This window comes from Monopterus albus, unplaced genomic scaffold (assembly GCF_001952655.1).
Source record: "Monopterus albus unplaced genomic scaffold, M_albus_1.0 scaffold13.1, whole genome shotgun sequence".
Lineage (NCBI taxonomy): Eukaryota > Metazoa > Chordata > Actinopteri > Synbranchiformes > Synbranchidae > Monopterus > Monopterus albus.
Genome location: NW_018127893.1, coordinates 20446 through 47426, shown reverse-complemented (window position 1 = coordinate 47426; position 26981 = coordinate 20446). Strand labels below are relative to the sequence as shown.

Sequence of the window (26981 nt, the reverse complement as noted above, 5' to 3'; positions counted from 1 at the left end):
TGGAAAAGGGAGCAACCGGGGTCGTGTTTGTAATTTTGCATGTGGTTAAAATAAACCAGCACTAGATGAAGAAAGACGGACTCCTTCGTTATTCAGAGCTGTCCAATTAAAGAACTTGAATACTACAATCTTTTTGCCATTTTTTGTAGGCCTAGTGTTTTTTGTGTTTGGGGTCTTATCTGTTTCTTTTTAGTCATGTCTCTTTCAGTGGATTTGTGGTTTGTGTTGCATCTGTCTTTGTTTTTTTTATCATTTTGTGGCTTTTTGTATTTGTTTGATTGACTTTTCAAAAGAAACTTTTAAGAGTCCCTTCATGTTTCACTGGTCTAGGGGATCCCTGAGCCCTTGGGCCCCAGAGGCCCACGCTGTGCCTGGTAGGCCTGTTCAGTGGTCCAACTGTGCTCATATGTAGCAGTAACAGCCCAAGAAGCCAGATGTAATTATTAAATCTGTAATGTTGAAAAGTGCATCATTAAATGTAGATGTTACAGTTCAAGAAATGAACTAATAAACAAATAAATTGTTAAATAAAGTTGTCCATAAATCCAGTATATGTCTCTTTCTGGTCATTTGCTGGTGTCTGTGCTCCAGAGCCTGTCCAGTGATGTGTCCATGTATAATACAACCAAGAACTGACTCAGCAGGTAATCTATTACTATGGTGTTGTTAAAGAAGAGACTGTCTGTAGATAAATAAGACAGTTTCTTAAATCTCTCATTGTAAGACATTTAACAATAATCAACATGGCCAAACACTGATGAAATAATAGTTTACTGTGTAAAAACAGACCAATCAGACAGCAGAGTTTGACCACCTCAGTTTATTTACAGAAACACTTTGAACACGATGCAGAAGAAAATACTCCAAAAAACTATAAAAGAAAAAGGTTAAAAATGCACTCTCCCTCTCACACAGTTACACATCGAGCATGCAGCATTAGAGTCCAGTTAATACAGTACAGTACAATATCCATCATAGTAGAAAAAGCTGAGTTGATGTGAAGGAGCTGATTATTGATTATTCACTTTGCAGAGCATGAATATTGTGAACGGGAAACAGCAAGGACCAAGTCGGAGCTAAACTCTGGTCTTTTGGTTTTACTTTTACAAACAGAAATAGACCAAAACTATTTAAAATATCTAGAAATCAAAAATAAATGTTTATTGCTGGATATTTTATGTATTAATCATTTCTTTGTCATTTCTGGTTCTGGAAAAACCCAAAGACTTCAGACTCTGGTTGGATTCATACAAAATCTCAAACTGATGCAATCCTTTAAATTAATTTTAGGTTAAAAGGTTAACACTAATAGAAAGGATACAGTAATCATAAAACTTGACTGAGACCCAGTGAAAAACTCACAAAATACTCAGCAGTAACTCACATTAGAAGCACATAATCTAGTTAAAACCAAATCCCACTTTAACTAATTCACCATATTTTAAACATGATGAACACAATAACTCATCAATATTATAATAATGTTATTAGTGAATTTATTATCATTAGTTAATACACATTAACATTAAATGTACGACTCTGCATAATGACTACTTTTACTTTTAGTAATTTAAGTATGTTTTGAATGTAATACTTTTATACTGTTACTTAAGTAACATTTTGAATGCCGAACTTTTACTTGTATCATTTTTATACGTTTGTATTGTTGTTTTTAACTTAAGTAAAGGATCTGAGGACTTTTTCCACCACTGACTGTAGGGAGATCAAATGTAGGCTAGACTAAATACAAGTAAATCCTAATCAAACAAATGAATACAACTGTTTTTCAAACCTCAGAAAATTGTACAGAGTTTGGTTTGTAACTGAACACATGTCTGCTCCACAAAACAAGTAAAAGGTGTATTATGAGTTCAGTTCTTTTTCCTGGGAATGGTTTGTTAGCACTGTTAGCATTGCTAACAGTAACCAGTGAACCCTAAATGCAAATGATCATGTTGGCATGCTGCCAGAAGAACAGCTAAGAATCGCTAACATTGCTAATCGCTGAATCTCACACGTCCTCCTCCGGTCCTGCTGTTTCCTGTCACATGGATAAGAAAAACTTCCTGTGGTGAATGTGCTCTCAGCACAGCAGGTGAGGCTTCGAAACAGAGACCTCCAACCCCAACTTCACCTGTCTGAGTCTTCAGCATATAAACACTCCCTGAAATCTTCTGCCAAAGAATCAGAAACCAACATTTTTATCGTCTCCTCTGGGTCACACAACGTGAAGAGACCAATAATCTGAGGGATGGAAGTCGCTGTTTTAGGGTCATTAGGATAAAAATGTTGCAGCCACACCCACTGAATATCTGGTAAAAACAGGAAAAACATCATAGGAATAACATGTGAAGTCTACTTTAAGATGAATTCTTCAATTTTAAGCATAAACACCAACATAGCTCTAAAAAATGACATCTCAGTATTGGCAGGGACTTTCAGAGTCCCTGGTACTCAAAGATTTCCACCACTAATAAAGAATACTTTCAAGTGTCTTAAAAGGTCAAAGTGGAGGTGTTGCTTTAAAAAACACAGGCTAGTCTACTGTAGAAAACAGCCATTCACTCTGCCAGTGCCATTGCCATTTGGAGTCCCGACTGGGCTCACATTCTGGTTTGGATGCATTTATTGAAGGGGAGGCTGAAGCTGACTGTCACTCAGATCTTGGGAATCATTTGCACACTTTAATGAAAATAGGAAAATGGGGTTAAAACATAATGAGATACTTTGATGCTGTGCAATAGGAATCTACAGTATAGTGTTCAAAATACAAGCCAGCTCTGTTGCCAGCTGGGGAACATCAAGATTTCTCATGAGCTGTCGCCAAATTTGGTTTGTTTTACCAAAAAAATTTCTGCCTGAAAATCATAATTTATTAATACATTTACCTTTGGGTTGGATTCTGACAGCCTCTGGTGAAAACACTCAGACTGAACTGTGATACTGACAAAACTGTTGTTGATCCTGTGTATATCTTTGTCCACTTTTTAAAAAGCAGTGTTCAAAACATCAGAGTAGCCTTTCAGTTAGACTATGTCCACACTAGGCCAGCTAAATTTGTAAATACACCCTTTTCCCTCTGTTTTGGCCTGCCATCCACACTAACATGATGTTTATACGTATACCTGAGGAGCCCCAGTCCTGTTGCAGCGTAGCTAACAACACAGCACAGTTCTGATTTTGAGCTTTAGAGTCAGTGCAGAATAATTTATCTGTTGTTTTTGTTGTTGTTGTTTTCATAAATCTGGGCACAAAAAATACCTGGATAGTTAACAGGCTGAGGTAGAATCATATTTTGCTAATAAAATGTTTTCCAACATTGACATTTCTACTTGTGTCCAGTCAGGCGGGCAGTGGGCATGGCTTAAAGGCTGTAAACAGGTGAGCATCTGAACATGGCTCTGCCCCCAACTCAGCCCCACCCCATCTACCTGGCTTCACTGTGGACATCATCAGAAAAACCCTGCCCTTCTCTATCTGACTTTTACATCAGAGGTCAGTTGCTAAAAGCCCATAGTTGACCTTTAACCAGACATTCAGCCTCCCCAGGTCTTTCCTGAGCCGGGATGCCAAATGGCACAGGGATCGTAAGTAAAATAAAGAGCAGCAGCGCTGTGGCGAACACATTCAGCAGTTGCTAAGGGAACTCGTGTCACACTCTATAATACATATCATACTAACAAAATAAAGCTAATAATACACAATGTGTTGTCTACAGGGCGACTCACACAACGCTAGCACTGGAAGTCTGATTCAAACATTAAAAAGCTTTTAAATATACAAATGCAATATATTGAGAATAATAATGTCATCATCATAGTAAGAATCTGATTGTACAAAGTTCGACATTCTCCCAACGGTAAAAAGCTGTTTCAAGCCTCTGAGACAAACACAATGGGTCAAAGGTTGCAGAATATCAAAGTTGGCATCGCAGGCGTTTTGTTAGCTCATGGCTAGCAGACACTACTGCTCCCAGGGAGGAATGCTAACAAAGCTAACATGTTTGAGTCAAGTCACCAGAGAGCCAGAAGCTAACCTGACAGCCGTGAACAACAAAACAACGCGGAGACCGAAGCCGAAACACAAACACAAAGTCAAGTCCGGCATGCAGTAAATCACATAATCTGTACAGAAAGTCAACAGCATCACTGAAGAGGAAGAAATACAAGCTCTCCCCCACAGAACTCCACTGAAAAATCTAATGTTTTTAGAATGATGCCATTGCCACAAAACCTCATATCTCCTTAAATAAAATTCACATACAAAACTGTAGAACACAGCGACTCTGAGCGGGCAGGTTAATATTTCACTTCACAATCCAAGATGCATTTTTGAATTTGAATCAGAAAAAAACAGTTATGAGATCATTAAGGCGCCAGAAAAAAAACAAGAGATATGAGGTTTCATTTAGTGACCACACCACCGACAGACCAACACAACAGGAACGCTAGAGTATTTTTGTACAGAGTCCCAGAAAAGACAAAAAAATCCGTTTTTTTGTCATAAAAATATTACATTACTTTGCTGGCTTTTTTGGCAAGTATAATATTCCACTAATCTCATATTTTACACTCAAGACACTTGATTTTTGACCAAATTTGTGAATTTGAGGCTGTTAGTAATTTCAGGGGATTTTACATCCAACATAAAACAGTATATATTGTGAACTGAACTGTCACTATCAGGTAAATTAATTATGGATGAAATATATTAATTTGTACATAATATTAATATCCGACTTTGTTCAGCCCAGTACAAATACATAAAGAATTTTCTCTTGGTACTGTGTTGGGAAATACAATGTACAAAAAATATAATTCAAGAGTTGAGAGTAAACTAAACAATAAATTATGTAAAATAAACAAATACATATACATGTATTTTTTTTTACCCGTTAAAGTTCCATATTAACTGTGTTTTTAATGAAAGAGGGAAACTGGTCCGCCAGAATAGAGCAACAGAATCTGATCACTCAACAAATTTAGAGATTAAATGTACAGAAAGGCTGAAAATCCATTTTATAAAAACCAATGCAGTGCTTGTTGTAGTTATTGTTAGATACCTGCGGTAATAAAACAGTTATGTTTTTGGAGTATCTCAATGTGAAGGATGATTGGCAGAAAATTGGTTTTGTATTGTAATTATCTGATCAAAAACAGCACTTCCTATTTTATCTCTCCAAAAACAATATCAAGATCTGTTTAAAACATCAAAGACCTTTAATAGGTTTATTTAATTTTAGGTTAAATTCCCATTATTATGAGATCATACAGAAAATGTATTAAAATGTTTGACTTGTCAGTTATTTTTGTCACTTCTCGGACTCTGTACCGATGAGTTTATTGTAGATTATGGACTTTGGTCTCAGCGACAGGTGACATGTCTGTAATTCTGATTGGCAGTTTTAGTGTAACTGCAATCCAGTTTTTGCTTTGCAACCTTTAGTAAGTTCTAAAACCATACCAGTTTGTTCAGTCTAGTGCCATTCTGCATCCCCAAAACATAACAATGGTCATGTTTGTGGAGGTCCAATCCAGAAACAATTCATTAGAAGGCACATCCTCTGATGTAGTCGTGGTGCACAGTAGCAGACGTATCAGTTAAATACGTTTTCAATAAAATTATCATGTTAGAACAATTTTGAGGGTTTTAAGGTAATATATGATTGTTAGAGTTAACTGGTTTTAGATCTAAGCATTTGAATAAAATCAGGGAGGTGCGATTTGTTCTTTCTCATGTTTCCTTCATTGATTCCCTTTGTCCTCATCTTTTTTTCTTGTCTTTACTTCTGTCTTTCCTCTGTCTCTGTGTCTTCCTCCCTCCCCCTTTTGCTTGTTTTCACTTCCTTCCTTCCTTCCTTCCTTCCCTTATGGGAAACCAGCGGCTTTTAAACCTAAAGCATTGTGTAAACTTGGCCCGACTGATAAAGTTTCTTCTGCTAATGAAGCCTGGGGTGGAGCTTGTTAAGGTACCTCATTAGGGTCCTCCACATTAGGACACCTGGTGGGGTGTTGTCGGGGATCAAGGGTGGAGATGACTGGCTGATCTGAGCGGAGGTGTGGCTGTTTATGGAAGATCGCAGGTCAGAGAGCGGTGGAAGTTTCTGGAGCTCTCCGAGCCGATGGAAGCAGAGAGATGAGCGTCGTCGTACGTCCAAACCTCATCATTAAAATGTTTCAGCGTTTCCTTCTGTTCAATATGAAAAATTTGTTTCACCCTGCTGTATTTCTACTTACAGAGGCTTGGGGCTGCTTTGGTTACCAATTATTTTTAGGCCCAATTATCTCAAGATCACAACTTATCTTGAAATTAAGCCCTGTTTACAGTCCTGGATGTGATCACGAGATAACGTGTCTAAATAATTATTAACCTCAGTGACTCCTGGCCTCCGTTTATAATTATATTGTGTTTTTAATTTGTGTAGCTATCTTTTCGATCAGGTGGAAACCTTGTATCTCCCAGAAGAAAAAGCAGGGGTGTTCCAGCGGGTTTTTTGGTTTGCTGCCTTAGAAATGTTGTTGAATATTTCAGAAGTTAACGAGTGATTGAGGGATAAAAAGTGTCTGGTGTGGATTCAGTCAGTGACATCTCCTCACAGTTGAGGTTATGTTCTGTGTATTTATCTTCCACTTAAAAAGGGAGGCCCTCCTAAAAACCTCTCAATCCATTAACACACCTTATCATATTAAAATCAATTAATTATTCAATAATTAATCCCAAATTTGGGAACAAGGTCCCAAGTCACAATGCCAAAGATAAGTTTGCAAATTTAAGGTACAAATTCAGAGGTGCCTTTTATAGTTAATGGCCAGTTTCAAAGGTGTAATTACAGAGTTTTAATGTGATAACACTAAAACACATGACTGGACTGTGATAGATGAATTCCTTATTCAGTCATAAATTATAATCAATTAATAAACCATTTGATCTAAAAATAAAGTACCTATAATCAATCCATCCATTATCTATAGTACTTATTCCGGAATAGGGTCGTGGGGGGGCTGGAGCCAATCCCAGCTGACACTGGGTGAGAGGCGGGGTTGCACCGGACAGGTCGCCAGTCTGTCACAGGGCTGACATGTAGACAACCACACACTCACTCCTACAGGCCGGGCTCGGACCTGGAACCTTCTTGCTGTGAGGGGACAGTGCTAACCACTGCACCATTATGTGCATTATTAATACTCAAGGAAGTTCATGCCTCAGAAGTTCCAGCTCATTAATGTACCAAATAAATGTGTAAATGTTACCAATTTGCAGTTGGAAAAACTCCAGAGCTCTAACGTAAACAAAATCCCCTGAAATTTAACATCCGATTAAACTCATCTTAAATTAATCTGTTAAATTATATTTACTAACACGGTGTTAAAGTCATTTAACTCTTAGAACCTTCTTCTTAGAGCCGTCTTAGAACCTTTGTTGACAAGGGGACGAAGTTCATCTTGATTTTAGATGATGGTGCAGTGTGTCCTGGCATGTTAATTATTATTGATCAATCAATTAATTATGTTGTGAAGGAGGTGCAGTCCTGTCAATCATTAAGTTATAAAAGCCAGAGATACAAGGTTTCCACACATTAGTACAACCTGTGCTGTGCACGTGTGTGAGCTGATTGGTTAATCTCAAAGGGGCCAAGTCCAAACGAGCTGAAAGAAGAAGCTGGATGGTTGACTGATTGATGATGCAGTTCACTACTGGACTAGGTAGAGTGAAGCATTCTGGCGCCGTCCTCGTCCCCTCCTCCATTTTGTTTTTAGTCAAACAAAGCCCCAAATGTTTGGTGTCAGATGCCCGGTCTGCAGTCAATCAATCAGTTGGCAAGGTGATGCCGGCCCCTTCACAGACCCGCCCACTATGGAATTTAGCTGTGGAGAAAAAAAAGGTAGGTATTAGGTAAAGGAGCTTCCCAGAATGCACTGAGGCAACAGACTCAACAGATATTCACTTACAGTCACCAGCCAACCATCAACCTTACTTGTTGAGCGTGGAGGGGGAGCCTGAGCGATGGAAGTGGACTATCTGCCACTTCCCATCACGGCGGTGCCACACCCTGGTCTCCTCTGATTGGGCAGTGCGAGGCGTGCCGTTGGAGTCAATGTACTGCGTCACTCTGATGTAGGCGATGCAGGCAGCTTCGTCCCCGACCAGGTGAATGTGAGGGTTCAGGATGGTGGTGTGGACAGGTTTGCTGTTCTTAGACCACACTGAGGACAGAGGGATAGTTACCTGGACAGGTGAGATGGCTGGGACTATGAAACATGACTAGAGACACATATTCAAACCACCAGGAGACAATAAGTTGGTTCTGCTCACAGTTTTCAAAATAAAAGCGGTGAAAGTCCAGGCCTTCGACCAGATTTCCCAACGCCTCAGGCTCGAACGCCGTCACAGCCGGGTCACACATTTTACTGAGATGACAAAAACTAGTTCACTGAGAGGACATACCACAGACGGTACACCAAAGATGGACAACGTTTTACAGTAAGACTTTCACAATAAGAGCATTATTACAGATAAAACATGCAGTGTAACGTACGTGTAGCTCTCAAAGTCCCCATTGCTGATCGCTTCAATGAGCTGCTCAGTGACTTTAATGATGTCCTGTTTCCTCACTGAGCAGTGGACAGGAAGATGGACAGGAAGAGAGACAGACGGGCAGTGAAAGAGACAGACAAGTTAGTATCACTCGAAGGTGGCTGATGTTTTTAAATGGATAAAAACTGCAGAAACTGTTGTGTGTGTGTGTGTGTGTGTGTGTGTGTGTGTGTGTTCACCTCTGGTATCTTCGTCCTCTATGGTGGTGTTTGTGCTCTCAGATGATTCCTAGAACAACAGAAACTGTAAGCAATGATGCTGACGATAGTGTTTTGTGCTGAGTTTCCTTCAGCTGCGACTGAGCTTTCAGCGGGCTCAGACTGATCAGATTTGACTGATTCTGCTTCTGCTGGGTTCATGTTTTTATCTCAGCCAGGTCAGGCCACTGTAACACTATCATTACAAACACTTTACAAGGAAGGACATCCAGCTGCACACAGTGACACACAGTGAGTTTAACTCAGGTTTAGTTCTGGCACAAAACTGATTCACTTTATATCAGAATCGACTTTATGACATGTCCAACAAAAGGACAACACCACATGATCCATCACACTACAAGAAGCGCAGGGCTGCTCAGGGGCCTGGCGACTGAGGAGACAAGCTTCATCTGTGTTGGAGGCCTCTGATTGGAACAGCACTGCTGTAGCTTATGGTATCTGATGTAATAATGATGAACTGTTCAGACTCAATGTACGTTAAAAATCACACATCGCCATAACATCGAGACACAGCAGTGCTGCTGCTTCCATGAAAACATACTTGCTACTCAAACTTTTTCTTGCACATTAAAACATGTTTCTTGTTATGATGTAAAATATTTTATTATAATTGCACCAGTTTGTTCAATTTATTTGAGAAACTTTTCACTTTGTAACAACATATCACATCAACTCATTGGCATAACACATAACTGAGTAGACCCCGTGTTTATCAGCTGTGTTGTATGAACCCTTTAAGCTGCAGTTCAGACAGTTTAAATGTTTACGACATTACTGAACAACTCGTTTGTTGATATGTTGGTTTTATGATATAATCTGATAAACTGCAATTTTTTAACAACAAAAGCTTCTTGAAAAAACAGATTTCACTGGTATCTTATAATAAGGTAAAAAACATCCTGTTATAACCATAAACATTTTTTATATTAATTTGAACTGTACATATTTTTTGTCAGGGTGACAACAAAACTCTGTCTCTACAGAACTTACAGCATACAGTCCCACTGTTACACTCAAAGCAGACCTGAGCCTGCAGGGGGCGCTACGCCTTCACCAGCACTACTTCACTATAATGATATTAATAAGAATAAAAACAGAGCCATCACCTTGACTCCGTCGGCCTTCTTGTTGCCGCTCTTTCCTCCTGAACGAGGGACGAGAACAAAGAGAGAGAGAAGCAGCAGCGTCAGAAAGAAAGGAACAAAGGCTGAGAAAAGCAGAGGCAGCATCGCACCGACAACCACCGCCTGCGTGCCCTTCAGCAAAAAAGCCTTTCAGCTGCTCAGAGGGGGAATCTGACAGGAAACTAAATAAATTTACTGAAAAGAAAAAGATTCTACAGAAAGAAAAGCATTGAGAGAGAAAAACTATGAAAAAACAATAAACAGAAATTAGTGGAAATCAAAAATACATCAAATAAAAAACAATTCTCTGACTCTGTTACATTTTCAGGCCAAAAACACTAGAAAAACTATAGATAAAACCGTGAGAAGAGGAACGTGGCACTGCCTCCAGCTGAGCTGACAGACAGCAGCTGAGGAGAGACAGACGGAGGGAGTTGCCGGCGTGACATGTGGGTCGCTTGGAGGGAGTCGAGGCCAAATTTAGGATAAGCTGGAGATCATTGGAGAGCAGAGAGCCTGCACACATTCCTGCCTGTTCACACCCACTAGCTGCATGTGAAAACCCGGCATTACCTGCTCCTGTCCATGGACAACTAACCTTCAACACAGACACAGAGGAAAGGTCATGCACCCCAATCGTCACCACAGATCACAGAGTGAGACTACGGCACTGCTGAACGATGGCACCAGTAATAGAAAACAGAAGTTGCACTTTGTGTTGAGGTTTACTCACTGCTCTGTTTATAGCAGTGGAATATTTTACTGAAAACCATCAGGTTGACAGTTTTTATTTTTATATTTATTTAGACTTTCCAGATCTTACAAACACAGGTTCAAGTGTTGAAAACTCAAAAAACTGTGTTGAAGTTGCTCAAAACTCTGGATCTAACAGGTAAAGTAAAAAAATCAGGTTGTGGCCAGAGAGAGAAAGCAGCATCTGGCGATTTCTTACTGAGCTGGGCTTCTGGCTTTGTGGTCATTCTGTAGTAGGACAATCAAGATGAAGAAAATGTTTTAATATGTCCTGCTTTTTCTAAAAGTGTGTTTTTCTGTTTTACACACACGTCTGTGGACGAAGCTCCACCGACAGACTGAGCAAGGGGCCATGTCCTCTGATGCAGCAGCTCAGCGTGTCGGTGGTTTCCATGCTATCTTTAGACCTGAGTGTGTTTGAGGCCCCAAGACAGCTGAGTGTGTGCACACACACACCCACACACAGAGTGTTAACTTAATTATTAATTGTGTGTATGCTGGCAGCTGATTGGTGTATTTCCTGAGTTCAGCCCCAACAGGTGAAAGGTCAAACCTCTCAAATCCACAACAGGTCATATGACTCTCTGCTAACCAATAGGAAGCGAGGATTCTATTCATCTGAAGAGGTGCGAATCTGACGTAACACGACCTTTGGCCCCTGACCCTGGTACAAGGAGGAGCTGCTGCTCTTACCGGAGAAATTTCTGGTGGCCAACATGGTGGTGAGGATGGCTCCCTGAGGAGAGGAAGGATGGAAGGAAGGTGGAAAAAAAGCAGGGAGGAGAGCAAGGAGGCAAACAAGTTTAAAGATTAGAACAAAACAATCCTTTATTAACTCTGAAATGAAAAGACAAAATATGAACTTTTGGACTAATTTCACACTTTTTAAAACATTTTAATGTTGAATTAAAAACTTTAAGAACTTTTTATGACACAGATGAAACTGTGTAAATGCTAACCTGAGAATGAGGTTTCACTGTTTAGATTTTTTTAATCCGTATTTGTTACATTTAGGAAAATTAAAAGTAGAGCTGCAAAAATTAGCTAAAAATATTCAAGACATTCAGAAGTTTTTTTTTAACAAAACAGAATCAACATCAACAAGATCAGATCTGACTCACATCAGAACAGAGCCTGAAGGCCTGAGACGGGAGCGCAGCCTTAGTAAATAACTTAAACTGAACCTTCAAAAACAAATGGTGCCTCTGCAGCTGGGACTGGCTTTACATCAGGACAGAGCCAAGTGAGTCGGGCCTCTGACCTGTGGCCTGGGCCTACCTTGAGTTTCCTTCTGGCGTTGAACTTCTTCAGACACTCCACGGTTTCCTGTCTGTGCATACAGGATGCCACTGTGGAGCGATGCTGGGAGAAAGAGGACACATCACCATCATCATCAACATGCTAACAGTATGAAGATGACTCCCTGTGTGTGAAGGAGCCTCACAGAGATCCAGGGGTGTTTGAGCGCCTCGGCTGCAGTGATCCGTTTGGCCGGATTGATGGTCAGCATCTTATTAATGAGGTCTTTGGCTTCAGGAGTCACCGTGTCCCACTCTGGAGAAGGAAACTAGGACACACAGAGATAAGGAGAGGATACAAGGAGACATGGAGAACATATTTAAAATCAAAAGGAGTACAGACAGAAACTAAGTTTATGCTCATTTCTTCTATTACAAACATGAACATCCTGTCCATACTCATCCACAACACCGGTGTGTAGAGGAGGTAAGGAAAGTAAATAAAGGACACAAAGACCAGACAGGAGGATGCAAGAAAAGGAGAAAGAGAGATGAGAAGAGGAGACTGTAGGTACAACCCAAGTCACAGGTGATGAGTCATGTGACCTACATCATAAGCTCCAGCTTTGATCTGCTGGTAGAGGCGATGCTGATCTTCATCCCAAAACGGAGGGTAACCGACCAATAAGATGTAGAGAATCACACCTGAGAGTGAGAGAAAACACACCTGAGACAGGAGGACAGAAGGAGATGAGACAAGAAAGGAAGCACAGAAAGACAGGAGACAAGTAGAGGAAACAAGGACAACTGGAGGTGGCAGGAAACGAGCAAATAAGGAGTAGTAGAGAAAACAGAGACAGCAGAGCAGAGTCTGACCACAAGCCCAGAGGTCGACTGCTTTGCCGTACGGGTCCTTCCTCAAAACCTCTGGAGACAAATAACCTGGAGTCCCTGCAAAGCCTGTAAACACACACACACACACATTTCTGTTAATGTGCAACACAAACTAACTCGCAAACAAATAAATAATTAAAACAAGTAAAACTCAGAGATTACAGAAAATCACAGAAATATGGCTGGTTGCTCAGGTGATCAGGGTGGTTGCTGTTCATGAATAAAATAAAATCTAAATAAAAACTTTCCTAATGTGAAAATAAAACAAATTCCAAACAGAAAATATTTCAAGTGAATAAATATGAATAAATATAATGAAATAGAAAAGAGAAAATAGCAAATTAACAAAAAAAAGAAAAACAAACGTGTAAAAAAGTCAAAATAAAATACAAAATCAAAGTTAAATTAAACATAGAGAAGGTGTCTTGAGTCAAAGTAAAAGTAGACACAGGCTGTAGAATCAGCACTATTTGTGGTAATACTGCAGTATTACTGCAGTATCAGACTGAGATCTTACCGAACCAGGCCTGCTGGTCTCCCTCCACCTCGATGGCGAGGCCGAAGTCAGCCAGTTTTACCGCTGCTCCTTTTGACTTGGAGGCCAGCAGCAGATTCTCTGGCTGCAAACACAGGACACCTGCTAACACGCTAACTCTGCCACTGGTTTACATGAGCAATGCCAACAATGCTAACATGGCATTCAGGAATGTTGTGTGTGGAGTTCGATATAGAATATAAGCATTACCTTCAGGTCTCGGTGGACTACACCCATCTGGTGACAGTGTAGCACCGCCTCCAGAATCTGCTGAATACAGTGACTGTTCACAGAAAGACAAAGGTCAGAGGTCATGTGAGTCATGTCGGCGGTATGGAGCAGTGGGTTTGGATGAGGAGACTGGCTCTACTGCACAAAAATGTTACAGCATCAGTGACTAATTAGTGATGAAGAGGAAGAAAGAGGAGGAGGAGAGAAAAATAGAAGAAGAAAAAGTTGACAAAAGCAGAGCAGGTTCAGCACTGCTCACACCACGAGATGTGATATGTGGTGACAAGAAGATGGGTGAACAGATGAATATCTGGATGTGTATGTCTCACCTGGCATCAGCTTCACTGTAATATTCTCTGGCTACGATATCTTCAAATAACTCTCCACCCGTTACCCTGAGAGGGAGAGAGGACATCTCATGGAGAAAATGGCAAACTCTTTGTATCAAACACAAAAACATTACATAACATAAAAGAACAAAGTGAAAGTGATCAACAACATATCACAATGATTCAATATAAAAGAAGATAAGTACAGTGATGATGTGACATAAAACACAGAGGACAACAGGAGAGAGAGAAGCGGGACTCACAGGTCAAAGATGAGGTAATGATGCGCCTCCTCTGAGATGCTGTCATGTAGCCGAACTGAAGACACACACAAAGGTATAAGGATAATAAGGATTATCACCTTTATTTGGCCAAGCACGTTACACACACAAGGAATTTGTTTCCAATACAGAACCGAGGCGGCCACCTGTGGAGCCAACTCAACCGATGGCTCTAACCATCGGAGGCAACTTGGGGGTTTAGTGTCTTGCCCAAGGACACTTCGACACGTGGACTGCAGGCACCAAGATTCGAACCTCAGACCCTCCAGTTGGGAGACGTCTGCTCTACCCACTGAACCACAGTCGCCCCACAATTACCTTAAAATGACCTTAAAAAGGTTTACTGATCCCCCGTGGGAAACCCACCAGCAGGATGTAGAGTACTTCACAGTACAAGTATCAAAGACATTACTGTGACATGGGCCATTCTGTAGGATGAGTACTGGTACTGTTGGTACTTCAAGTCAATTTGGATGCTGATGCTTTTGTAATGACGTACCATGTTGAACACAGGACTGTTACTTACAGCAGAGTATTTCTACTCTGTTGTATTACTACTTTTACTTCCGTAAAGAATGTGAGTACTTCTTCCACCATGGAGTACTTTTACTCGAGTACAATCTGAAAACTTCATCCTAAGTGTTAAAGTGAAGTTGACTGAAGGCATCTGTTTCTCTGCTTCTGCATATATTGTATAATAGGATGTATAACAGAGGAAAGAGAAGCCGCAGCCCCCCCCCCCCCCCCACACCACCACCACACCCACCACTGCTGCACTGTGTAGGAGTGCTTCGAGAGAGAAACCTGATTATTTCTTTCTGAGTGCTTCCACGCAGGTACCAGTGTGTGTTACAGTGCGTGTCTGTGTGTGTGTGTAGGAGGAGAGGGTTTTGATGCCTTCACCTGAGGACACCGTTGCCTGGCAACACACACACACACAGAGTTATGTAACAGTCTTTAGTATCTGCAGAGCATCGCCTGCCCACACAGCGCTCTGACTGGGCGCGTGGCTTGGCTGCTGCCTGCTGATTGGTCAGGTGAGCCCACGTGGGGTCATATTTGAACGTCTCACTGGTTCAATTGGTTTCCGCTTTAATTAAGACACAGTTTGTTTAGGGTGAACTGGATCCGGTTTCAGTCTGTCTCACTCTCAAGATGTTTGCTTGTTTAGAGCTAAACTGTTTTCGGAGGCTTCAAAATCCACCACTGGCACTGACATGAAAGAGAAAGATGGTCAGTAAAATCTGGTGTGGTGCCGGGCTTTTATTGTGAATTAACCACAGGATGTGTTGACTGATAACAACACAGCAGATGACAGGGCACAGACACAACAGACCCCCCCCCCCATCCCACACAGGTCCAACACAGGAGCTGGACACACGCCAACAGATATACTAAACCCTACCCTGCCGTGTGGCCTGTGGTCATTTTCAGTCTCGTTGAGGATCTTGTGAGGGTCTTTGTAGATGTTTTATGTCTTTTTGTAGTTATTTTGCATCTCTCTGTGGTCTTTTTGCATCTCATTTGGCACATTGTGTGTCCTTCCTGGGATGTCTTGCAGGTCACCTGCTCCAGTGGGTCGTGATGATCAGCACAGCAAATGAAGATATGTCCATGTATTCATTATGGATGTGACGCTGCGGAAGCAATATCCACATCCTATATTTGCTGTAATGCATGTGGACTGTGTGACCGCCGGCTAACCAGCCATGTCTTCAAACTCCATACCTCCAGCAGCAGTAGCAGTACCACTGCAGTAATACCAGTAGTAATAAATGCTTTTTAGCAGTAGCATCAATAGCAGTAGTAATGGTTACGTAAAGAGTAGAAATTGTAGTTATAATATCTGTAATAGCAGTAGCTGTTGCAGTAGTACCACCAATAAAACGTCCAGTAGTATTAGCTGTAGTGGTAGAAGTACCAAGGTTCAAGACTTCTTTATTAAAACCGGGGGGTAAACTAGTTGTACAGGCAGGACTTGATATTCATCATAATAATACTTTCAATAGCACCACTACTAGTTTAGTTTTACTGAGCATGTGAAAAACTGAATAAATGCAAGCAGTATTTCCACTGTGTAGTATTTATGCTTATTTGTAGCATTACTACATTAACAATTTTGTATACTCTCAGTACTGCGTGGTATGAGTACTAGAGTAATCAAGATGAGTGTGGAGGAGGGAAACCTCTGCCTCTTTGTCTGTCGTCACTGTGGTGATAGCATCCCCTCATCTATTAGTCAGTACACTATGTTACCATCAGTAACACAGACACCTTCATCATCATTATCCATTTTTAATTAAAACTCATCAAGAGTCCAGTGGTCTGATTGGTAGTAGGATTAGTAGTACTAGCAGTAGTAGTAGAAAAAAAGTAGTAGAAGTAGTAGAAGCAGTAGTTAGCACTTATTTACTTTCTTACTAAATGCAGTACTGACAGTAGTAGGAGCAGTAACGGTAGCAGTATTTGCAGTAGTACTCACCAATGTTGGGGTGTTTCAGTAAACGACAGATTCGAGCTTCACGGTCCAACTTCTGATGATCTGACAACACACACAGATCACAGGCATTGATTAATGATCAGAGGTAGTGACTGCTGATGAGCAATACTGATTACTGGTTAGTGGTATTGATTATTGACCAGAGGTATTGATTAATGAAGTTCTTTTTACTTGCCTGTGACATTTATAAACAGTGACATTACAAGCAACTAATGATCAGATCACATGATCACATGAAGGCCCTGAGACAGGTAAACCCCCATAAGGCAACAGGACCAGACGGTGTCCCCCTCTGAGTGTTGAGAGCCTGTGGGGATCAACTAGCTAGTGTGTATACAAACATCTTCAACCTGTCTTTAACCCAAGCAGTAGTTCCTCGCATTTTCAAAAAATCCATTATCATACCGGTCCCTAAGACATCAGACACATCCACTCTGAATGACTTCAGGCCAGTGGTGCTCACATCAGTCGCCATGAAGTGCTTAGAGAAACTGTCCCTCACACACATTAACCACATGGTCCCGGACACTGTAGACCCCCTCCAGTTTGCCTTCTGCCCCAACAGATCAGTGGACTACGTGACGGCTCTGGCTTTATTCCATGCCCTGAAACACCTGGACAACAGCAGTACGTATGCTAGGATGCTATTCCTGGATTACAGTTCTGCAATCAACACCATTCGCCCGGGCAGGCTGACTGGGAAGATGACAGACCTCGGTGTACCAACTCCCACCTGCAACTGGATTCTGGACTTCCTGACTGAAAGACTACAGGTAGTTAGAATGGGACGGAGGGTGTCTGCTGAGCTCACAATCAGCACAAGCTCACCACAAAGCTGCTGTCTCAGCCCCAAACTCTTCACCCTGTACACCCACGACTGTGTCTGCAACCATGACAACATCATCATCATTAAATATGCTGATGACACCACCATCCTGGGCCTCATCAAGGGGGGAGGCGAGTCAGGTTAGAGAAGCTTGATGAACGACATTCTTGTTTATGTTGAGGAGAATGACCTCATCCTCAACATAAATAAGACAAAAGAAATAACAGTAGACTTCAGGAAGAACCCCTCCCCTCTGCTGCCTCTGACTATCAAAGGGATTGAGGTGGAGAGGGCTGACAGCACCAAGTTCCAGCCGCCACAGTGAAGAAAGTCCAGCAGCGGCTATATTTCATCAGGCAGCTCAGAAAAGCTGAGTTGAACCATTGCCCTCTCACCCAGGCTTATAGACGACTGGTAGAGAGCATCCTCACTGGCATCACAGTCTGGTATGGTAACACCACACAGGCAGACAGGAAGGCTCTTCAAAGGGTCATAAAGACTGCAGAGAGGATAACTGGGACTGAACTGCCTGTAAGAGCATCTCATCCACAGTGTTCTCTTGGGGGACCTGAATAATAGCAGGACATTCTCCACCAAGCACTGGAAACAGGTCTGAATATAAACTGTTTTAGTATGTTATAACCCCTCACTACCTCACCAAGTGTAATGCCATATCCAACTCCACCATGTGAATTACTAAGTGCAATGTTTGAACTTCACTGTGGGAAATACTATTACTCTGTTTTTGTGTATTGCGGTTTTAATGCTTAATGTCGCCTTTATGTAACTTTTTTATTTTAAGACTAAATGTTCTTTCTAGCTTTTGACTCCCTACCTGACTCCAAAGGAGATCTATATGCCTAGACTGTCTGTTTATGCATAAATGGCAAATAAAAATCTTGAATCCTTGAATCCTACAACAGGTAGTACTGATCAGGCTGAAACACATTAATAACCTGGATATTAATTCACCAAGGTATCAATAACATCACCGGGAGCTAAGGGAGGTTCAGGGGAGGGCACCTGGTTCTGGACTCTGTGGTCGCTCCTGTCACTCATCATGCTCTGACTGAAGATGTAAATGCACAAAGTGCCTGTGAACGCAGAGCAGCTAAACCCAAGTATGGCCTCCAGCAGAGCGTGACCAGCAGCAGCAGACTGATCTGAGAGCAGCGTTGCTCAATGACGAGTGTCCGGCAGCCAACAGAGCATCCGCTCAGGAAGGCTTCTTGCTGAGCAGCAGCTCTGAAGCTGCACACAAAGCGAACAGCTCAGACACCGTATCAGAGAGAGCCAAACATCCCAGAGGAAAACACAGGGAACCCCAGAATGAAAGGACACGATGAGCTGCTGCAGACATATTCAGGAACCAACAAAAGCCCCATCAGCTTCAAACACCCAGAGATAAAAAGCAACAGATAGACGGAGGCCAATGCTCTGGGCCTGATCTGAAACTGTGGAGCAGTTTCTTGCTTTGTGTTGGAACCCTCCTCTCTCTGATCATGAGCTCACACCCAGTCTGGGTTTTAACTTCTCCTCATATTCGAGTTGTTTAGAAACACGTGGGAATTCTGTCGCAGGTGAAGCAGCTGATAAACTGATGTCCGTGTGCATCAGAGGCTCCTAGAAACAGGAATGATTCACTGTTAAACAAGCCACAGTGAGTCACTGCATTCTACCAGTCCTGTAGAAACATGCAAGTACTAAGTGGGTGAAGTTTTCCATCATGTACTGTGATTTATCTGTTGGTCTTTATCAATTTGAAAACACAAAATCGTAGCTGCAAACTACAGGTCAACAAACAATGCAGCCAACATCAATTACATTCATATTTTCTGATCAACATGCAGATCTATCACGTACGGCAGCTCAGCCTCAAAGAATCCAAAATTCAACAACTTTTGTTTCTTGTAGGAAACTGACAGATACAGACGTTTGGTTATGAAGTATTGCTTCTTAGTCACTACATCATTTACTAGGTTAGATGAGTAAATAAGAAAGAACAAGATGACAAACTGTCGACCTGGGCCAGCAATTGTCAATTCTTTCCGGATGCTGAATTAGGGTTAATGTTAACCCCGTAAAATGTTGAGATTAACAGCTTCCAGCTAATATCAAGTACTTCCTGCAAAGGTCGGCAGTCCACCATCTTGTCTACAGCTGGGTTCTCCTAGCACCAAGTGACACTTTCTCCATTTCGTTTTTAATTTGCAGCAGGTGCATCAGGCTTCGTTGGAAACATCCTATAATTTATCGCTGAACAGCAGCTCATGTTTAGGAAATGTTTAGTTTCCTGGAAATTAGCTGGAAAATACGGAAGTTGTACAATAAAGCGTTAGTGTTAATGTTTACATTTTGCCGCTCACTTTAACATGTGGACAGGAGCAGCTGGGGATTGAAACACTGACCCTGAGGTAAGAGAACAACCTGCTGAGACAGGGCGACCTCCTCATGTTATTATGATCATTACACTCCTGTCATTAAAACTCAATCTGACATTGAGCTCCAATCTGTTTCCTTCTTCAAAAAAGTTTTCTAACTCTGTGTTTATTGAAAACATTTTGCCTCCTGTGTTGTTTACATCCATGTTTCACTTGAGCAGTACTTCATACTGTGACTGTGATGCAGTCTACAGCCAGTAGAGGGCGCTAGCACCACCCTACATTTGATAAACTGCTAAATAAAGGCAATGGCTTGTTAAAGGACAGGGCCAGTAATGTGAGGCCCATCTGTCTGCAACAAACAACACATTGTCCTGTGCAGAAGCTAGTGGAGCCATGCAATCAATCAGCGACTTTTCCTTCAGACCCTGTGCACCGTGACACCGTTCTCAGCCTGTGAAGCTGTTCGATGGAAACCTGCCCACCAGTGCAGGAGTATGGCTCACTGGGGGGTCTAATAGCTGGTGGACAACAGTGGGGGTCTATGGCACAGAGCGATGAGCTGGAGCAGGGTCTGTACTGAAACATATTATGGTGAGGACACCACACTCACTGGTGCTGCTGGTCTCTGGATGGGGTTGGTGCACAGGAACACAAACACAAGAAATCACTGGCTGCAGCCTTTAACGGTGTTAGCAGGACTGTGTCAGAGACCAGGATCAGGTCTGTGCTGCGAGGATGAAAACAGAATGACAGAATCACTCTGGTCAATGACACTCAGCCATAAGTCTGTAAACTGCTGAATTAAAAGCTAAGATATGAGCAGAGCTGCAGGCTGAAGTGTTGGGAAATAAAATCAGAAATGATCGCTTGTGTAATTTGTGGCTTATTAGAGCTGAGGATATGGAGGAGGTGATTTGGCATCTGAGCACATGGACTTTATGAGGGTGTGAAGCCATTCTAATCTCACAAGAGCAGTCCTGTTTTCTCCTGGTTATCCTTCGATCATACACGACATTTATTATTCACATAATGTCAGATTTGCGCAGTGACAGGTCAGGAGGGTGACACACCTGCAGGTTGTTATGTCCATCATTATGTGTTTATCTGAAACACTGGTCATATATGTAAGGTTTGAAAATGATGTTTGCAGACGTTACAGTGGATCGGACGTTTATCACTGATTGTATGACTTTACAGACCAATATGACTGGCCAATGAAAAACACTGTTAGAAGCAGCCCGACACAACAGCTGGAGCCAAGTCTGGACGGTTGTCAGCAACACTCAGGTTATAGGAGGTGAGCAGTTCATCAACCCATGAAGAACATTTACCGACAACTATTGTGATAGGTGATGAATTGGTCTGAGGAATTTCTCCAGCTGAGCCACTGGTCCCAGTTCGCCCACTGTTCCAGACTTACTGTTTGCTCTGTTCTCTCACAGTGAACTGAGTCTGTGGGGGACATCTGAAGACACCATCATCCACTGATCAGACCACAAATCAAGAAAATGACAGATGAATGGATAATGAGAACAGTCGCTGGTTGCAGCTCTGACAGAAACACAGTGTTTATCATGAAGGTTCACGCCTGTGTCGCAGTCACAACACACTGTGGCGACTGTTTTGATCACTGGGTATTTGAAAGAAACTTTACCCACCGATGCCAAACCTGTTCTGATGTCAGATTCATGTTCTGCCCCAGCACATGGAGTCTCTTTGGATTTTAGACAAAATCAGACAGTTGAAGATGTTGACAAGGACTTGGAGAACCTGAGAATAAACTATTAATCCAGAGAACAAACCGCAGGTCAATCAATCAGCCAGTCTGTCAATCAATCATTAGTTACAGGTCAAACAATCAGCATTTATTATCGGTGTGTGCAGTGACATGTACTAAACAGCTGAAAACTAATGAGCTCAGTAGGGACCATCACATGGTGGCGTTATCATTACCATTATTACTGACCAGGATGATGTCATCTTAATGATGTAACAGCGCTGATAACTTGAGATGTTAGTTTGCTGCAGGGATTTTCAGTTACTGCAGAATCAAACTGAATGACATGAGCGCGCACACACACATACACACAGTTGCTAAGCAACCAGAGGAAATCTCAGAACCAGAATAGAGATCTGTAAAAAATAGAAAATCAACAGAAATGCAGAAAAATCCACAGCTTCAGTGTTTGTCAGTTTTATCACCATGCTGGAATGTGTGGGAGGGGACGCTTCAGTACACCCCAGTACTAACTGGTTCATCTATCCAGTATCACTGGTACAACCAGACGCACTAACTGGTCTCTAACAGACTAATGCAGGTGCCACCAATACAGGTGTAGGTCCTGATACATTCATATAAAGGTGCAGATTCCCCCTGAATGACATGTTGGCTCTTTAATAAACTGAATGTTGACCACCTATTCAGTGTTTTTCCCATTTATCTCTACAATTTAAGTGCAAAAAAATTTCAATAATGTTAAAGCTCACTTTTCATCATAGCTAAAAATTACTTTACATGTTTGGTCAGTTTTAATGAGTTTTCAGTTAGTCTGGTTATCGTCTAGGATGGTGTGTGGTGATGTCACATGATAAAAAGGTAGGTTAAAGAAAAGTGCTACATATTTATCTTTTTATTTTAAACAACTGATGCTATCACATCAAGAAACACACCCAGTGTGTGAAATACCCCCGTGTCGTGTCGCACTGCTTCCTAAACAGAGCACACAGTTTGTTCTGCTCTGTGCGGTGCTGTCGGATCCTCTCAGGTGTCTGTAGTAAACACATGATCATGTGAAACCTGAGACTCATGTTCACGTGCTACATGTTCACACCTGGTCTCGTGCACCAGCCATACACACAGTTCTGTGATACACCCGACCATCTCTATGCTCAGAATCTGATTCCTGTCCTCCTGACACAGGTGCAGTCAAAGACCAACAGACACAACTGTACTGGCAGCCCCCTATGAATACACATACTGGAACCTACTGATGCTGCAGACACGTTTGTCATCCTGACTTAATAACTGAAGTCTCTGTGTGATCACAGTTCTCTCATTCTGCAGAACTGAGCACCAGAGGACCTGTTCAAATCACTCAGGCGTAATCATTCCCCACTGATAAGGGAAGGTTGCTTCTGCATCAGTAACTGTAACCAACAGGTCGATCAGCTCTTCTGTTTAAATTTAAAAAAAAAACCCCGCAACAGTCACACAGCAAATTAAAACACATGAATTATGTGTCAGTCACATGCGCTCAGGCTCTTTATCCATCTTGACTTGTTAGTGAAGGGATTTCAGGCTCTCAGAGACCAGATGCAACCATCACAGACACACTCAGGGCCTGCAGCTTCACAGTCAGCACCTGGCTGTAGGGCTTGTAATGTAGGGTATGTACTGATACTAGCTTCCCACAAGCCGGCACCCAGAATACTGCTGGATGCTATCTGAACCTTGTCTGAGACTTTTCATCTTTAGTTTTCCCTTGCGCTGCTTGTGTTGCCCACAGCGACACTACATTAAGGCTGCAGGGGTTTCAGTGGGAAGTGTTGCCCATATTTGGCATGTGGAGGCGTTTCTTATGTAAATGAGCCAGTAAGATGTACAGGTGGATAAGGAGCATGTTAGATTTATTATTGCTCATGACATGTACCTGTGCCAGTGTCTGACTGCTAAACGCCAGTTTTCATGATCTCACAGAAGAAGCTGTTCTCAGTACACATTGGTAAATGATGCTGCAGCTAGCTCCGACCCAAACTGACCCAGCAGTAAACCATCTGTGACCACTGGTGTTAATATGACTGATGTGTTGGTGCAACAGCCCTGCTCCAGACCCTCACCTCTGGCAGACAGTTTCTTGGTGTTGATGATCTTGGCAGCGTACTCCTGACCTGATAGCACCTTCACACAGCGACGCACCACCGAAAACGCTCCCCTGGAAACAAAGCAGGATACCCATCACCTGGAGACCTATCAACCTGTACTTCTCATGGTAAATGGACTGTATTTATATAGCACATTTTCACAGTGTGTAATAAAGTAGTTTGTCATGTTCAAACAAGAGGTTGTAACAAGATATTTTAGGTATTACAACTACTGCTACCACTGACTGTTCTACTGCTATGATCTCAAAGATTATCACTGCTACTGCAAATATTAGCATATTAGCACCACTGCTACTACTAAAAACATGACAATTACTCATATAACTGCTGATACTACAAATACTACTACTTCTGTTCCTGAACATATCTTACTACCACTACATTTACTATAATTGCTAATACTTATAGTAGTATCTGCACTATGAACAGAAATACTATTAAAACTGCAAATTCTACTGCTGATGCTACTATACTGTAAACACTACTACTATTGCTACTGCATTTATAGCTACTACTGTTGTTCCTACAACTACTGCTGGTACTACAGGCCTGATGATGTCACAGTTATACTGTAGGTGTGGTTGTTTACCAGACTAGGAATTAAATGGCAGTTGCATTGTGGGAAATGTAGGATCCAATGCCTGGACTAGAAGTCCTGATATCTCCCCCTCTGGTGCTCAGATGCAGGTTTCAGTCAGTTCTAATGGTCAATATATTAATCACTAATAAGGTTATAAATGATGAAATATAACATTTTCCCCTCAACTATCTTTATGTGAGAGCTTTTTTTTTTTTTTAACAGAGAGCTTCTTTCTGTGTCTTATGAAAGCTGCGTTCTGCCACCCACCATCACATTATGTAAGAAACCTGGCAGTGTGTGTGTGTGTGTGTGTGTGTGGGCAGCGAGTGGGATGGGGTCACAAAGGTTTTACACTCATCCTTCTATCCATCCGTCCATCCAACTGATCAGCATCAAAATCAATAATCTATAAATCATCAACATCAATGTAACCAATTAAAGTTGAAACAGATCAGAACATGCTGTAATAATGAAGATAATAGTTTTAAGAAAGTTTTTTAAACAAAAAATAAAGCAGATATTAGATACACTATGGAAAAATGCATTTTATAAAAACAATATAAATTAAGGCATAAAACTCATTAAAATAATTGTAATTTACTACTAGCACTGCTACTAACAATAAAAATAACTAATATAAATATGTAGGAAATGATGACAAATATATGATAAATATAAAATAATAATGATGATAATGGTAATAACACTGACCCACAAATCACCTGGATCAGTAGAACAGCAAAAATACCAAACAGATTGATACAAATATTTATAGTTAAATAAATTATTTCTGTGCTTAGTTAATGTTAAAATTTTAAATAGTAAAGTGCAAATAAAAATATTTGATATACTAAATAAAACTGTTAATTGTAACAACAAAAATGATAAAATCTATATAAATATATACAAAATTTAAGTAGAGATAAAGTTGTACACAAATAAAATATTAATCTAAAAATATCAACTTTTGTGTCAATTTTTATCTGTATAGCCCAAAATCACTAATCTGCCTCAATAATAATAATAATAATAATAAAGATAATAATAGCTATTGGTACTGTGGTACCAGTACTGTTCACAGTTCTACAGTACTTTATCTGATGATGATGACAGTGATGATGAAAGGTGACAGTGATACTCACTTGCCCAGCTCCTCGTACAGCTGATACTCCTCGGTGAAACGAGTACAGATGACCGTTGCCATGGTGACCCGGCGGGACAAGGGTCAGGGGGCTCCCTGTCCGTCTTCCTCTGAGGATGATGATTGTGGTGAGGATGAAGATGATGAAGGCCAAGAGTCAGACCTGTCTGTGTGTGTGAGGGATGGAGGAGACAGAAAGAGAAGCAGCAGCAGCAGAGGGATGGAGAGAGAGTCCTGGTTCTGGATGGAGGAAGAGGAGGAGGAAGAGCAGCAGGAGGAAGAAGATGGAGGGATGAAGGAGAGAGCAGCGAGGAGAGCAGCGTCTCTCTGTCCTGATCTGAGCCAGAGGCTGAGTGACGCTCCAAGACGCTCCACCGGCCCGCCTACTGCCCCGCCAGCCAATCACAGCCCAGGACACACACACACAGGTCGCCATGGTAACTGCATCCTCTCCGTGCTGAAAGTAAGACGCAAACAGGGGCCAGAACTGCAGTATTACTGCTACTGATACTACTGCTGCTAATACTACTGGTAATATTACACTAGCTCAGGGAGAAGGACTGCAGTACTACTGCTACTGGTACTGCTGATACTACAACAGCTCAAGCAAGAACTGGGGCAGCACTGCAGTACTACTGCTAATGCATGCACTACTGCTGTTTCAGCTCCAGGCCAGGGGCCTTTGTGGTAATACTCTCTCTTTCTGCTTCTACTGTTCTTAAATAAAGACACAAATATAAATCTTCATTAGCAGTTGACCTGTACCAGAATACTACTTCGCCTCAGTACTCTGTAGTATAGCATTACCCATGAATATTTGCTGGTTTCTATGGTTTCCTTGAATAATAGTCTGAATATTTCTGCTCAGACAAAAACAAGACACGTCACCTTGGGCTCTGGGAACTTTTGTGGACTTTTCTTTGTATATATTGAGGTATTTTAATTAATTGACTAAAGGGTTAAATAAGTAAATCAACTGTGGATGTAATGTTATCTGCTGCTCTGGATTCCTTCATTCTGTGACCTGAGGCCAGAGACAAAACTCTTGTCTATTTTTAGCTCTGTCTGTCTCCACAGGGACAAGCATCTTTCTTTCTCTCTCTCCCTCTGTCCTTCTGTCACTCATCTCTTCTGCTTGGTTTCCTTTTTTCACGCCTCCTCCTCCTCTCTCTGGGGATGAAGAGGAGGAGGAGTGAAGCAGAGCTGAATGTCTGAAACACTCCTGTAGCTGCTGGCATCAAAGTACAGATAAAAATCTTTGCTCCAACATCGGAAACAGTTGTCAGTCTAATGCTTCGATGAATAAAACAGACGTAAACAGGGGAAAGTGCTGTAGCGCCCCCTGGAGGCTGCATGTTGTTACAGACGCAACATGAACCACAGAAACAGCAAGCGAAGAAACACAAATCAGAGTGAGAGCTGAATTGTTTGTCTGTCACTGTGTAGGAGCTGCTTCCTGTTGCACCT

General features: G+C 41.7%; 1 protein-coding gene across 1 annotated transcript; it reads right to left on the bottom strand.

Annotated features, from left to right (window-relative positions):
* Nucleotides 1-7091: 7091 nt before the first annotated feature.
* Nucleotides 7092-25720, bottom strand: camk2a (calcium/calmodulin-dependent protein kinase II alpha). The gene is made up of 18 exons (XM_020590983.1): nt 25516-25720; nt 23749-23843; nt 16684-16743; nt 14184-14238; nt 13921-13986; nt 13571-13643; nt 13343-13445; nt 12808-12891; nt 12542-12636; nt 12138-12260; nt 11972-12055; nt 11387-11429; nt 9923-9960; nt 8775-8823; nt 8537-8612; nt 8314-8408; nt 7976-8204; nt 7092-7865 (listed from the first exon to the last, which is right to left on the bottom strand). Exons 1-18 carry the CDS (start codon nt 25575-25577, stop codon nt 7862-7864), a joined length of 1434 nt encoding a protein of 477 aa, XP_020446639.1. The 5' UTR covers nt 25578-25720; the 3' UTR covers nt 7092-7861.
* Between the last annotated feature and the right edge of the window lie 1261 nt (nt 25721-26981).